The sequence below is a fragment of the Sphaeramia orbicularis genome, chromosome 17 (genome assembly GCF_902148855.1).
Source record: "Sphaeramia orbicularis chromosome 17, fSphaOr1.1, whole genome shotgun sequence".
Classification (NCBI taxonomy): domain Eukaryota; kingdom Metazoa; phylum Chordata; class Actinopteri; order Kurtiformes; family Apogonidae; genus Sphaeramia; species Sphaeramia orbicularis.
In genome coordinates, this window is record NC_043973.1 from 44,502,802 (window position 1) to 44,519,224 (window position 16,423).

The 16,423-nt window shown below is 38.6% G+C and overlaps 1 protein-coding gene across 1 annotated transcript; it reads right to left on the bottom strand.

Annotated features, from left to right (window-relative positions):
* On the bottom strand, nt 1-16,025 carry LOC115437784 (cAMP-dependent protein kinase inhibitor alpha-like). The gene is made up of 3 exons (XM_030161127.1): nt 15,743-16,025; nt 11,989-12,179; nt 1-373 (listed from the first exon to the last, which is right to left on the bottom strand). The coding sequence occupies exons 2-3, from the start codon at nt 12,149-12,151 to the stop codon at nt 303-305; spliced, it is 234 nt and encodes a 77-aa protein (XP_030016987.1). The 5' UTR covers nt 12,152-12,179; nt 15,743-16,025; the 3' UTR covers nt 1-302.
* Nucleotides 16,026-16,423: the final 398 nt, after the last annotated feature.

Consider the following 16,423-nt stretch of genomic DNA (forward strand, 5'->3'; position numbering starts at 1 on the left):
CGTCTGTCGTCGTCTCCGTGTGTGTTTAGTAGCTAAGACTGAACGTAAAATCAGCTTTACAGGAACATCGATACCCCGCCCCCGGCTCCTGAAAGTACACAGTGGGGTTCTTCTCCTGTTCAGAGGAGCGCTGGGTGACCGAATCGCAGCAGAGTGACCCTACGGTGGATTATTTTTACAGAGTCAGTGCCTTTAATGGAGCCTCAGCCGCAGCACATCACAGCTACCCTCCAGCAACAGGCCTTCGCTTCTTTATGGATGGATTTATGCCGCCGCCGCCGCTGGCCGGAGTGTGTGGCAGGTTAACTGTTCCTTTGCTCCGCCTCCCTCTGGGCCGAGGAGGAGCTCTGGCTGTCCTCGGTGTCGTCTCCATCTGTAGCCAAAAAATGAACACACAGAGCATCAGTAAAACTACACTACACCTGACAAACGCAAACGAAACAAGATAAATCTGCATCAGAATACTGGGATGAAATACACTATATGGACAAAAGTATGTGGACACGTTGAATTCAGGTGTTTCTTTTCTGACAGGGGTCTGGGACAAGTTTGTAATAGTTTTGGATTTTTCATTATAGTTTAGTTTTATTTCGTTTAGACTTTTTTTTTTTCTCTAATTCAGTTAGTTTTGATTTGTTTTTAGTAGAGCCCGACTGATTAATCGGCCGGCTGATTAATCGGGCCGATTATAGCGTATCACCGATTAATCAACATCGGCCAATATGTAGCCGATATATTAACTTTTTTTGTTACGCGGAGATTCTGTTGCTCGCTGCTCCTGTGTGTGTGTGTGTGTGTGTGTGAGGGTGTGTGCGTGTGCTGCCCGGAGAATAAGAGGAACTTTAAAGCGAGTTAGTTTCACTTTCTCCTGCTCGGACAATGACGCTATCACCCCCCACACACACTATCACATAATCACTGAGCTACACCCCCCCCCCCCCCCCCCCCCGCTTGCAAGGATGGACTGCTTATCCCCCCCACCCCCACACTCCGACCCCCCACCCCGGTGAAAATCACGGACGGTTCACGGATCACGGATAGTTTATAAACAATATTTCCTTAAAGTTTAATGGGAAAAAATGCCTCAGAGATGGTTTTTGCTTAATTTCTCTCTTTTTTTTGTATGTTTTTTTTATTTTTTTATTTTTTTATCCATGACAATGATTTTAAATGTTCTATCTCTAAATTTCTGAAATATTTTTCATGCTCTGATTGTAAATAATAATTTTCTACCACAACTAACAATCAACTTTTATCACATCTCACTGAGGAAGAAAAATCTACCTTTAAACTTTAAGGAAATATTGATGTTTCTAAACTATATGGACATAAATATTGGGACACATCATGTCTTCGGGTGTAAGATGTCATGTTCATGAGGATTTGAGATAAAAACATGGATATTTCCTTTATGTTCTCAGATGAAATTAGTAGTTTGATTCATTTCAAATTTTTATGTAGCTTTCTTGGGACAATGTCTACAAAGTTTTTTTTTTTTTTTGAGAAATGTAGATTTTTACTTTTTTTTTTTTTTTTTTTTTTAACGAATTTTTGAAATAATATATCCTTATAGATATCCGTCCTTCCTTCCATCCCCCCTCCTTCCTTCTTTCCTTAGACATCACTTGTTGGCGGTAGTTACATTCAGCCATTCGAGGAGCGAAGGAACGGCGGAGGTGGAAAACACTGAAATGAGACGTTTGCTCTGAAATACGCACAGGTTCTAGTTTGTAGAAAACCTTCTGTACCTCCTGACCTACCGCTGCCTAAAACATAGCCTGTGTTTTTTAATACTTTCATACATTTTACACATTTTCTCTCCAGGCTTGCATTTGTTTATTTGTGACATTTTAGCATCACAGTGCTGCCGTGTACAGACTATTCAGAGTACGTCCTCTCTGTAACACACACAACCGGTACTGAGCAACATTTTTGTGTTTTTTTGGTTTTTGTTCTGCAGGGTATTAAACTTCTCAGAGGCCAGTTCTAATGTTACATAACTGTGAAGGACATTTGTTGTTATTTTAATAATAGAACAAAGAACACAGCCCTGAAGGCACACAGTCAGATTTAATCAACACTGGAAGGTACTGAAGTACTTTTACTCAATACTGTAAAATCTGAGGTGGAAGTACTTGAATATTCCTGTTTTTTTTGCAGTTTTATACTCGTACTTTACTACATCTCAGAGACAAATACTACAGTTTTTACTCCAAGTCATTTGTCTGACAGTTTTAATTACCTTTTTTTTTCAGTGAGAAACAAATATCCATAAAAAACATGTTGGTTTTTGATGTTAATGATCAAAATGTCTATTTGTTTTTTGCTTATTTGTTTATTTGTCTGTTTTTTTGGCACCATTATGTGTATTTTTACATTTTTTAATTTATAGCGAATGAGTGAATGAGAATTTTATGTCTTGTTTCTTTCACCTGCCTAGAAACTGCAGATGAAAAAGGTTTTTTTTTAGTAATTCTGCCATATTTACATAGGTGTATTTTTTATACAGCAATGGTCATAAATGTGCATGGTCCCTCTTGAATAAACCAGTAAATAAATGAATGAATAAACTGAAGGATGATGTTCATCAGCTGTGATCGGATTCACCCGTGGATCCACCACAGCTGAGGGTGATTGTCCTGAGTGGGTGTGGATATAAGGAGGCTGTAACTTCCTCCTCTGTTTGGTTGTGACCTCTGAGGAGGAAACATGTCCATGTGAATCTCCCCATATTTCCCTTAAAAAAGAAGATGAGCTGTGCATTTTAGGTTGATTTTGTCCCCCTCTTTGATTTTGGTTTTATGGGTCTAATGACTCCTTCTGTTTTGTGTCCATGTATGGTGATTGTTTCTACCCAAACCACCTTTTAGAATCCTTTTTGGGCTCGTACCTATTCGCAAGGGGTATTTTTTTAGGTTCTGTTTTTGTTTACACTTTAGTGGCAAGTCTATTAGTTGAATTCATACCAAATTGGGTTTATATATTGCCAGTGACCCAGAAGAGATGTGATTACTAGTGATGGGTAGATGAGGCGTCATGAAGCGTTTCGACACATTGCCAAACTGTATTGATACTGTGTCAATACTGTCACTGAATACTGACATCTGCTAGACCTTCAAAATCCCTACAGGCAACCTAGTTGACAGACTCAACTGACACTGATTTGATGACCTAGTACAGTCTACTCTCGTTATACCGCCAACTTCCGTTCACAGCCAAATTGGCGGTATAGCGAAAATGGCGTTACAACGGGTTGCGTCCATAATGTGCATGTCTTTACTATATGATGTCTATGCTGCCTCCGTTAACCCGTTCTAATTGCGTTTCTAAATAAATCTTGATTCTGTTATGTTGTAAGGGATCATTTAAAGTGGGGAAACATTTTAAGCATTATTATACCGTGTCGGGAAATGACACCCCATCATCTTGAGGCTTTGGCTTAATCCCACGTCCTCTTCCCGACATCCTGACCTACTGAGTGTTCTGCGATAAATGAACGGTGGCCGTTCCGTAGACCTACTCGTAGCTTGTCGCGATCAGCGTCTGGCGCGTTTGTTTCAGTGCATTGTTAAAATTTATGTGTACTCGATGGCAATCACGCTGGCGGTATAACGGTCGGGAAATCAATGGTATAAGTGTTGTTTGTGCATGGAACTGGGCTGGCGGATGGCGATAGGCGGAAATGGCGGTAGCTAATGGAATAATGCATTGGGGATTTTTGTGCAATGGTTTTGGTCGGCGGTGAGCGAAAATGGCGGTATAACGGCGGGCGGTTCAACGAGAGTAGACTGTATATACAATAATATAATTTAAGTCATTGTATTTTATACTGTATTATTTCATATCTTCATTTAAATTTAAAATATCTTTGATATTTTTGGATACAGTCAATAAATAATGTGAACTTGTATCATAACGTGAAAATCTAAGTGAACGTGTTGTGAATGAGGATGCTTGTGGACTGGGATTTTTTTTTTTTTTTACACATTTTTATTTAAAAAAATACGTTTTTCCAACGTTTTGAGTTTGATGGTTAAAAATGAAGTAAAGAATAAATGAATAGGAATTAATTACCAATAAAGCAACTGTAAGTCAGTTGTAGAATGGCTGTATAGCTGAGTTTGTCCTGGTGGATCTGGACTTCACTCTCATGCCTGGCCCTAGAATGCCTCAGCACTGAGGAGGTGCTTTAGTTTAAAATAGGAAAGTTCTGTCCAACAAATGTGAAATTTTAACCTGCAGAAAATAATATGAATAGTAAACTAAGAATCACTTTGAAATGAATTTGAATTCAGATAGATCAAGTGGAAACTCTAAGAGGAACAGGATGAAACAACAAGGAAATTAAAACAAATCCCTTATTTTCCCATATCAGATCCAAATGGTCCCACATGGCGGAAACCTTTCTTTTGGTTTGAGGCTGCTCCATAATTCTTGAATTTGACGATGAACCGCAAAAGATCAGAGGTTCTTTTGGTAGATGCATCCCATTGACAGATGTGCTTCCTTATAAACACAGTTTAGCGCCTCAGTGTCAGTTCCAAACAGTTCCTGTATAGGTCACGAGACTTTCTTGAAGCGATACACGCACTGACACAGGGTTTTGCTCTATGCGCTTGATGCATGCGCCGACGCATCGGTGTTGCTGGACCCATCGCTAGTGATTACATTTTGGGAAAAGTAGGTCAAAGTTCAAATGTTTTATGAATTTTTAAAATCTATATTTTTCACTTAAGTTTTTACATCAATAGCTACAGTACAGGCCAAAAGTTTGGACACACCTTCTCATTCTTCGCATTTTCTTTATTTTCATGACTAATTACATTGTAGATTCTCACTGAAGGCATCAAAACTATGAATGAACACATGTGGAATTATGTACTTAACAAAAAAGTGTGAAATAACTGAAAACATCTCTTATATTCTAGTTTCTTCAAAGTATCCACCCTTAGCTCTGATGACTGCCTTGCACACCCTTGGCATTCTCTTGATGAGCTTCCAGAGGTAGTCACCTGAAATGGTTTTCACTTCATAGCTGTGCCTTGTCAGGGTTACTTAGTGGAATTTCTTGCCTTATTGATGGGGTCGGGACCATCAGTTGTGTTGTGCAGAAGTCAGGTTGATGCACAGCTGACAGCCCTATTGGACAACTGTTAGAATGCATATTATGGCGAGAACCAATCAGCTAAGTAAAGACAAACGAGTGGCCATCATTACTTTAAGAAATGAAGGTCAGTCAGTCTAGAAAATTTCAAAAACTTTGAATGTGTCCCCAAGTGCAGTCGCAAAAACCATCAAGCGCTCCAACGAAACTGGCTCACATGAGGACCGCCCCAGGAAAGGAAGACCAAGAGTCACCTCTGATGCTGAAGATAAGTTCATCTGAGTCACCAGCCTCAGAAATCGCAAATTAACAGCAGCTCAGATTAGAGACCAGATGAATACCACACAGAGCTCTAGCAGCAGACACATCTCTACAACAACTGTTAAGAGGAGACTGCGTGAATCAGGCCTTCATGGTCAAACAGCTGCTAGGAAACCACTGCTCAGGAGAGGCAACAAACAGAAGAGATTTATTTGGGCCAAGAAACCCAAGGAATGGACATTAGACCAGTGGAAATCTGTGCTTTGGTCTGATGAGTCCAAATTTGAGATCTTTGGATCCAACCGCCGTGTCTTTGTGCGACGCAGAAAAGGTGAACGGATGGATGCTACATGCCTGGTTCCCACCGTGAAGCATGGAGGGGGAGGTGTGATGGTGTGGGGGTGCTTTGCTGGTGACGCTGTTGGGGATTTATTCAAGTTTGAAGGCAACCTGAATCAGCATGGCTACCACAGCATCCTGAAGTGACATGCCATTCCATCCGGTTTGCATTTAGTTGGACCATCATTTATGTTTCAACAGGACAATGACCCCAAACACACCTCCAGGCTGTGTGAGGGATATTTGACCAAGAAGGAGAGTGATGGAGTGCTGCGCCAGAGGACCTGGCCTCCACAGTCACCGGACCTGAACCCAATCGAGATGGTTTGGGGTGAGCTGGACCGCAGAGTGAAGGCAAAAGGGCCAACAAGTGCTAAGCATCTCTGGGAACTTCTTCAAGACTGTTAGGAAACCATTTCAGGTGACTACCTCTGGAAGCTCATCAAGAGAATGCCAAGAGTGTGCAAAACAGTCATCAGAGCTAAGGGTGGCTACTTTGAAGAAACTAGAATATAAGAGATGTTTTCAGTTATTTCACACTTTTTTGTTAAGTACATAATTCCACATGTGTTCATTCATAGTTTTGATGCCTTCAGTGAGAATCTACAATGTAAATAGTCATGAAAATAAAGAAAATGCAAAGAATGAGAAGGTGTGTCCAAACTTTTGGCCTGTACTGTATGTCATTGTACTGCCAAAAACAGTGCTTTTAGGCATTCCATGTTTTCTTTTCTGTATGTTTTAGTGGCATAATACACACAGGAGTTAGTACTTGATTAAAAAAACATTGTTTTGGATGACTTTTGATGGTCTAATAATTTTTTCCACAACTGTACGTGTGGACACATGAGGAAACAATATCACTTCTGAATTTAGTAAGAGATAGAGAAGTAACAAACATTCTAGATTCAAAACAGAGAAATGCAAGGATTATCCAGGACCTAGAAGGTGCTATGAGAGAAATATGAGTATATCTGTAAATTAACATATATATGTCGGTCACCATGTTTATGGAATGACCTCTTGTGACATTAAGAAGCATTAAAAGTCACTAAATAGATTTTGTGAATATTAAGGCCTTAAATGCCATTAAAAAGCATTAAATTCAATGTCCAGAGGCATTAAAAATTAAATACCCTTGATGGAAAAAAACATTGTTATTCACAGTTTATTTTGATTATATAAACATTTAAGAATTTTGATCAGATGTATAGTGTGATGATTGACAGGCCGAACCCTTTAATTGACTATTGTTTATGGACGATACACAAAGTCATAACACGTTGGAATGCAACGTATTGTGAGCGTGTTCATGCTGTGGCGAAAGAGCACAGGGAATATTGGCAAATGTTGGAAAAATGGGAAAATGCCAGTTTCAGCAGAAATGACGAGAGGAGGAACTTTTCGGAACCTGGTTAAAGCCTCTCGATGGTAAACGGTCATAAAACTACATATTCAAAGTGAAAAATGGCATTAAAAAGGGCATTAAAAAGCATTAAATCAGATTTGCTGATACCTGCAGAAACCCTGTAAAAACAAAAAAAAATACAGAGGACAATATTATAATGAATGCTGATAAATCACTTATGAAAGGTTAAATATAGAGAAAAAATAATCATTTAAGAAATGCCACAAACATAGGACTGGGTCTTTATGGGTTAAATCTGCAGGAGCTGAAACATGTGGTGGGTCAAAACATGGTATTCAAAATCTCTGATGGGACTTTTTAAACACAATTTGACAGTTTAGTGTTGCTAAATGACCCCTATTATCACTTTTAAATTCATTTTTGCTTTAGTTGGACCTTAAGGGATTATCCAAAACAAGGAGCTAGTTTATATTGAAATAAATGTTGGAATGGCAATCAATTAAACTTCGCTCTCTGACGGGACATTACTGTGTTTTGACCCCGAAACAAATCATCACATTTGTGATTTAATGGAAAAGTTGACATATGCACTTCTGTTTTTTTGACATTTAGTAAATATTGGTAAAGTTTTGCACAGATGTCCAATGGAAAAGCGATCAGTGTTTCCATGGTAACTACAGAGCCTCTGAACGTCCAAATGGGTCATATCGGATGACCATAAAAAGATGACAAACTGCATTTTACACCATTTGTTTACACGGACTGATGGAATTAATGGGTTAAACATCTAAAGCAGTGAAACGCAACAATAAAGCTGATTAAAAAACATAATGCTTGCTTTTACTTTTCAGTCCATTTAATGCTAATCCTTACGTACTTTTACGTAGTTTTAACTGGACTGCAGGATCTGAATACATCTACAACTGAGTTCAATGAAAGCTTCAGGTGACTTAAATGTTTTTAGTTGGAAAAATACATTTACATTCAATGTGTGGATGCAAATACTTGATAAAACGGAATCAGAACTGAATGGCTTTTAGTAGATTATATTCTGCAGTAGGGATGCACCAATCTGACACCAGTATCGGCTATCGGCTCCGATACTCAGTGTGTGTACTTGTACTCGTACTAGTAAAAGTAATCCGATACAAATGCACCGATGCCACTTCTGGCCGTGTGACATTCACAGTTCAGTGCAGCAGATATGCAGTGGTGGAATAATGTGTGTGGAGTGGAGATTTGTCAAAAATAAATGATGGGGATAAAAGAAATGCTGACAGCAAGTAACGTTACAGACACAGACAGATACAGATGCAGCGTTCTGTCCGTCCTCTGCGTACATTCTATCTGTTTTCCAGGTGCTGGCGGATGCGTACCCAGATGGAGAATAACAGTGGAGGTAGAGGATGTGTTCAAAGAGCCACTGTGTGAGTTAGAGAAAAACTACTGACACATTTAGGACAACTACCCAGGGCTGGGCTGCTTTCCATCCTACTTATAATACTGTGGAGGTACAGAGCGGTGCGGACCGCCACCAGCGGAAGTGAAAACCAAACTTATCATTCACTCATTTCTCTTTTCTCTACCTGCTGAAGCCTCGCTTTTAAACCTTACCAGCGAAAACATTATAATATTAGTATCACATTAGTGTTACCTCGGTCGTCTCCATGTTTATTATTACTGACTTTCTTCTTCTCAACAAACTTTACTCTTCTTCGTGGTATTTCAGCTCCTCCAGGAATGCGTGACATTGCGATCACAACTATTAACGCAAATTCAACCAATTACCGTGAATTCTGCGCGGCGCTGCAATTTCGTCCAATCACTGCGAATTTTCCACAAATTTGACCAATCCCCTTAACCCTGTATTTCCCATCCCCCTCTATGTGACATGTACAGGGGTTGGACAAAATAATGGAAACACCTTAAAAAATCAACAAAATATAATTTAATATGGTGTAGGTCCGCCTTTTGCGGCAATTACAGCCTCAATTCTCCGAGGTATTGATTCATACAACTTGTGAATTGTTTCCAAAGGAATTTTAACTCTTTCGGTGCCAGACAGTTAAGGGGCTAATAAGCCTTAAAAGTGCCACAGAATTTGGCTGTTTTTCAGTATTTCGTGTCGTTTTTATAATCGAAGTCTGAATCATCATCAGAACTCATTTTCTAGCAGATGGGACTGTTTTGACAGATTGCTGTGTTTACGATATTACTACAAAATGGCCATCTAATTTGCATATGATTTAATTCATAAATTCATTCATAAAATTTCCCAAGCAGAAAATGAAACGCGAGCTCTTCCTTGGTCAAAAACCGCTCGCAACATCCGACCGATTGCTACGTAGATTCAAAACGCACCGGACGCAGCCGATTCATTATTGATCGTAATTTGCATAATTTATTCGGTCGCGTGACCTCAAATTCCCATCTGGTCTCAAAAGGGGGACACAGAAAGAACGTCATCGAAATGTGAGAAAGAAATGGGGGTGGATGGTTTGTTTGTACACAAATATGGCGTGTTCTCCAAAGCCGATCTGATCGGCCCGTGGCACTTTAAAGGTTGTATTCGTAAAGCCGATTTAATCGGCCCACGGCATTGAAAGAGTTAAGCCATTCTTCAGTTAGAATACCCTCCAACTCTTTTAGAGACGATGGCGGTGGAAATCGACGTCTTACTTGAATCTCTAAAACTGACCATAAATGCTCAATAATGTTGAGGTCTGGGGACTGTGCCGGCCATACGAGATGCTCAACTTCATTAGAATGTTCCTCATGCCATTCTTTAACAATTCTAGCTGTATGGATTGGGGCATTATCATCTTGAGGTGAAGGTGTTTCCATTATTTTGTCCAACCCCTGTACGTCATCACGTTCACTTCCTTGTTGACGTTTGAGAAGATTAAGACATGTGCGATTCAAAACACTCATATTTACCGACAAATATCACTGCCAAAGTTCGTGCAAGTCAGTTTCCAGATGTGTTACACAAAAGTGGAGGTAAACTGTTCTGGGGTGGAACACGAATGAAAGTGGCCGCTCCACAGACACTTTTCAACCGCAAAACATGTAGGAGAACGGCTGAAACTGGAAGAGGAAAGACCAGACAAGTCCCAATGACAGAGGCTGTTGGATCCAGAACAACAGCAGGAGCTGAAAGGGTCAAGGTTAGCGCAGATATACTCTATAAGGCAATAGAAGAGAAGAAGAAAGAACCTGTGGAGGCATGCTTTCCTTTTTCTGTAGTGTGTGTGTGTGTGTGTGTGTGTGCGTGTGAGGGAGTGCGAGCGCAAGTCTGTGTGTGGAGTTAAAAAAAGGAGCTCACAAACAAAAATAGTGGTTAAACTTGGTGTTAATATTAATGTTTACTCTAATGTGTTGGATAGAAAGCAACCAGAGTTTGGCTGCCGTGTGTGTGTGTGTGTGTGTGTGTGTGTGTGTAACCCATCTAACCCTAACCCTAAATATACTACAGTCTACTCTCGTTAAACCGCCCGCCGTTATACCGCCATTTTCGCTCACCGCCGACCAAAACCATTGCACAAAAATCCCCAATGCATTATTCCATTAGCTACCGCCATTTCCGCCTATCGCCATCCGCCAGCCCAGTTCCATGCACAAACAACACTTATACCATTGATTTCCCGACCGTTATACCGCCAGCGTGATTGCCATCGAGTACACATAAATTTTAACAATGCACTGAAACAAACGCGCCAGACGCTGATCGCGACAAGCTACGAGTAGGTCTACGGAACGGCCACCGTTCATTTATTGCAGAACACTCAGTAGGTCAGGATGTCGGGAAGAGGACGTGGGATTAAGCCAAAACGTCAAGATGATGGGGTGTCATTTCCCGACACGGTATAATAATGCTTAAAATGTTTCCCCACTTTAAATGATCCCTTACAACATAACAGAATCAAGATTTATTTAGAAACGCAATTAGAACGGGTTAACGGAGGCAGCATAGACATCATATAGTAAAGACATGCACATTATGGATGCAACCCGTTGTAACGCCATTTTCGCTATACCGCCAATTTGGCCGTGAACGAAAGTTGGCGGTATAACGAGAGTAGACTGTACTATATCGTTAAGGAAGCAAAAGTCATGTGTCATGTTGTATAAATGTGAGATGGGGGTGGGATTTAACAAGTTTTCTTCTTCCCACTCCTTTTTGAGCGGTACATATTGAATTTATTTTAGTACTAGTGTACATGGCAATTGATATTTTGTCTTGATCATCTTTATTTATTAATGTATTTGCTCTGATAATAATTCCTTGTACACAAAAAATGTTTAATTTTTTTCTTCTGCTCAAAACAAATAAATGAATGAATGAAGAAAAAAAAGCCTGTTTTGTTTAAAATCATGGCTTCCTGGTGCTTTTTAAGGCTACAAACTCAACAAACACTGTTCTAGGTAATTTGTAAATGCCCATGTTCTTGTGACTTTAATAACAGAAGCCTCAAATCATCGCAACTTTCATCGCAATTTTTTGGAAAAACTGCTGCAAAATCAAGCATTTTAGGCCACAACAATCACAAAAAAAGTCCATGAAATCCTGGAGGAACTGGTATTTGTCCAGTATGGTTAATTCAGAGTGGCTCCCCCTGGTGGATTAATTGAGAAACGCTCATTCCAACACATTAAATGTCAGTAGCTGCACTTTGTTCCAGTCAGACTAATGACAACGAAAATAAAGCACATTTACAAAAGGAACTAACACCTGGAATGGGATTATTAAGTACTCGTATCAGTACTGGGTATCGGTGAGTACTCAAATGTAAGTACTCGGTCTGGAAAAAAGTGGTATCGGTGCATCCCTATTCTGCAGTATCATCCTTTTTATTTCTCAGATTTTTACTTCCAGTGCATCCATGTCTATAAATGAGTGGAATGCGGCGTTTACCTCCCCCTCCGGCGTTGATGTGCAGCTGGGACAGAGACAGGGTGAGGGGCAGCTCTCGTCCTTCGGGGTCGGTGGGACTCTGCAGGATGTCGTGCATGGCGTTCCTGCGTCCAGTCCGGCCGGAGGCGATGAAGTCCGCATACGTGGCCTCAACATCAGACATCGCTCGTACATCGTTCACTCAGCAACACCTGCAACGAGAGAGGGGGGGGGGGGGGGCTTCAGAAACCTGATCCTGAGGTCCGGATTAGGGATGTAAACGATTCATCGACTATCAATTGCGTAATCGGTAGCATCTTTTAAATCACTTCTTAAAACACACTTTTATAGACTTGCTTTTATGTGATGTTTGTCCCTTTAAATTTTTTTAATTTTTAAAATTTGAATCTTATCCTGTTTGATTGTTGGTTTATATTCTCATACATGATGTTGTTTTATCTTACGTCTTTATTTTTACATTGATTTAACAGCATCATGTTACGTTATCCCTGCCCTCTTTATTCCGATTCATTTAATTTATTGGAAGTGTCATGTTTCTGCATTGTGGTACACATCTCTCCTATTGTGTTGCTTCTGTTTTAGTGTTTTTACTTACATCTTGTATCCTGCTGTTGTGCCCTTTACTTGTTTGTCAAACGCACTTTGTAAACTATGTTTTTAAAAGGTGCTATATAAATAAAGCTGTTATTATTATTATTATTATTATTATTATTATTATTATTACCTCCGCCAAGGAGGTTATGTTTTTGCCAGGGTTTGTCTGTCTGTTTGTTTGTCTGTCCGTTAGTGTGCAACATAACTCAAAAAGTTATGGACATATTTTGATGAAATTTTCAGGGTTTGTTGGAAATGGGATAAGGAAGAAATGATTAACTTTTGGGGGTGATCCGGAAGAAATCCTGGATTCTGGATCACTTTGAAATTTTCGTTAACATTGTGGTAAGTGGGGCCAAAATTTTCCTTTCCCAATATCTCGCTTAATTATTGACCAAAACTCATGAAATTTAACTCAGGAATTGACAATGGGGTCCTCTATCACATTTCAAAGGCTGATCCGGATCTGATCCAGAAGGCGGATTTTATTTTAAAAAATAAATGTAGGATTTGTGTCACCGATTATGTGGGGAATTTTTGCGCTTGGCGGAGATCTGCGCTCTCCGAGTGCTTTTCTAGTTATTGTTATTATTATTATTATTATTATTATTATTATTATTATTATTATTATTATTATTATTATTATTATTAATTAATTGTCTCTAAGAATTTGCTCGATTAAATTAATTGTTGGTTAATTGCCCTTTTCCACGGCAGGATTTGTGGTGTTGACAGTAGGGGGCGCCACTGTCCAAATGAGGCTTCATCACTGAAGTTGAAAAATGCCACAGCTCGGATGGAGGGTCATCGAACCAGATCACGGTGTTGATGAATTAGAGTTAGCATCTCCGCTGAAATCTCGCTCCATTATGTCGGTGATGCAAAGTCAGAAATGCTAATTTCTTCTAAACTGCTCCTTTTCAGATCCATTTGTTAAATCCGCCAAGGTTATGTTTTCATTGGGGTTTGTCTGTCTTTGTTTGTTTGTTTGCAAGATATTTACCTCCGCCAAGGAGGTTATGTTTTTGCTAGTGTTGGTTGGTCTGTCTGTCTGTCTGTGTGTGTGCAAGATAACTCAAAGTTATGGAGGGATTTGGATAAAAATTTCAGAAAATGTTGATTCTGGCACAAGGAAAAAAAAAAAAAAATTTGGTGGTGATTGGGGGTGGGGTTGGGGTGGGGGGACTGATCTGCCTTGGTGGAGGTCCTCCTCTACAAAGAATAATACACTGGCATTCATAGTATTAACCCTTTCAAGCATAGTGGTCACTCCAGTGGACAGCTATTCTCCAGCTGTTCTCTACTATATTCATGGATTTAGTTGTTTTAGTTCCATATCAGCCAACACAGTGAACACTTATGCATCATCCCATACACTGACATTCATATCATTACTGTAACTTTGCTGTTCTTCATAAACCTGATCTGCACTAACATGTTTGAGAGTAAATCAAGTGCTTGTTCTTGTTATTAGACTATAATTTAGTTTTTTTTTTTAACAAAACAGTTTCTTTTTTGCATATTATCTCCATGAAGTGAATAATGACCTGTATTAGTGTATGTTAAAATGTGAGAAAACATCAGATTAACTGCATTAAAAATGTTTTTATTTCATAGTTTTCACACAGTATATCAGTAAATACGTTTCTTTGCTTCAAAAATTAAATGCATGGTGTCCAGCTGAATGGATATTGTTGCAACTCTATGAAAAATAGGTTCATAAAAACTATCAATCGCACTGTTTTTTTTATGCCTAGAGGGATAAAAACACTCAGAAAAAAAAAAAAAAACCTTAATTAAGGCTCTCATAATTCATGCATTAAAAGGTTAAATGAAAATTAACACAAAAAAGTAGAAAACTAAAAAAAGATACCATAAATGTGAATTTATTTCAAATGAGTTGAAAACAAACAAAATAATCAAATAATTTATACAAATTCCAAAAAATGAAGCACATATAAGAATTAATCGAAATGAGAAGAAAACAGAATAATCACAAAAAGGGGAAAAATGCTAAAACTAAGCATTAAACAAACAACAAAAATGAATCATTAACAAATTCATCATAAAAATTATAAAATTAAGCTAAATAGAAGAAAAAGTAATCCAAAATGAAGCACTAAATGAGAAAAATGTGAACTTGGTGGTTTTAAATTACTTAAAATATCTACATGAGTATTGAATTTAATACAATTAATTAACCCTTTCATGTATAGTGGTCACTACAGTGGATGACTATTCTACAGCTGTTCTCAGTATATTCTATTTTATGTATATTTTATATGTATATTATATTTTTATATTTTGTTATTTTAGTTTCATATCAGATAACACAGTGGACGTTAATGCATCATCTCATACACTGTAATTCATACCATTACTGTAACTTTGTTGTTCTTGATAAACCTGATCTGCACTAACATGTGAGTGTAAATTAATTGTTAGACTTTAATTAACAGTTTTGCGTTTTTTTTTTTTTTTTTTGCATATTATCTCTATGAAGTGAGTAATAACTAGAATTGGAACATGTTAAAATGTGAGAAAATATCAGATTAGCTGCATTAAACATGTTTTTATGTCACTGTTTTCATATCATTTTCTGGTATTGGGTTTTAAATACTTGTTTCTTTGCTTCAAGAATATAATCCATGGTGTAGCTGAGTGGACATTTTTGTAAATCCATAAAAAAAAAAAACCTCAATTGTGTGTTTTTTTTTTTTTTTTTTCATGCCTGAGGAGGAATAAAAACACTCAAAAAAAAAAAACAAAAAAAAAAACAAAACCAAAAACTCAACTAAGGTTCTCATAATTCATGCATGAAAGGGTTAAATACTCTATTCTATGTAGTGTACCTATGTATTTTAACTTATACTAAAATGTAATTGAGTATTATAATATTAATGGTACAGTGTGTAAATGATCATTGCAGCTCGATTAATAATTGCACCAATATTTTTTTTTCATCTGAACAAAAAGGTGTACTATTATGCACATTAATGTGGCCAAAATATTAGGAACACTGAGCATCCTACTCAGATGTAATCCGTATTATAAGGTCTGAATCTAAATAATTCAGATTCATCATTGGATTTAAATCTGTTCTAAAACCCTGGATGTGACATGATTCCACTCTTGTGGTGTTTTTCCGTGGGTGTCCTACCTCCAGTGAAGACCCAGCTGTACATTTTCAGGGAGTGACTTCACCTCCAGAGAAGCGCCATGGGCCCGACATCCATCACACGACTCAACACAACAAACACAAGCACAGACTGAACGGGAACCGGACCGGAAGCCGTCCCGTCGGTACCACAGCTGACCTTTAACCCCACATTCCCCGGTGGGTGGACGTAAATACACGTAAATGTGTGTAAATCAGTCACATCTGCTGAATGGCGTGAAGAAGCCCAGCTCTGTTCTCCATGGCCGTCGCATCTTCCTCCTTAGCGACCAATCAGGAGCCGGGAAGCCGCATCTGAGCCCTGATTGGACGAAAGACACAAAAGGATGAGAGGAGAGAGCGCAGAGCAGCACGGGGGGATGCTGCTGCGTTCAAGGACGGCACGGAAAAACAAGGAGACGCTGATTAACCGAAAAGAATCTGTGATAAACATAATAAGATTAACCCTCCGGTGTCCGGGTGCGCTTTTTAGGCACACTTTGCACTTCATTTTAAAAAACTTAACATTATTTTTCACAATTTAACCCTTTCATGCACGAATTATGAGAACCTTAATCAAATTTTTTTCCTGAGTGTTTTTATTCCTCTATAGGCATGAAAAAAACAATGTGATAGAAAATTTTCTTCTGAAAAATAAATTAAAAAAATAAAAAAAAAATATTT

What these genes read in the sequence shown, in the direction of transcription:
- LOC115437784 (XM_030161127.1), bottom strand. Translation starts at nt 12,151, where the DNA reads ATGTCTGATGTTGAGGCCACGTATGCGGACTTCATCGCCTCCGGCCGG. An exon ending in CATCAACGCCGGAGGGGGAG is followed by an intron (nt 374 to 11,988) that starts GTAAACGCCGCA and finishes TTTTGGCTACAG; the next exon opens with ATGGAGACGACACCGAGGAC.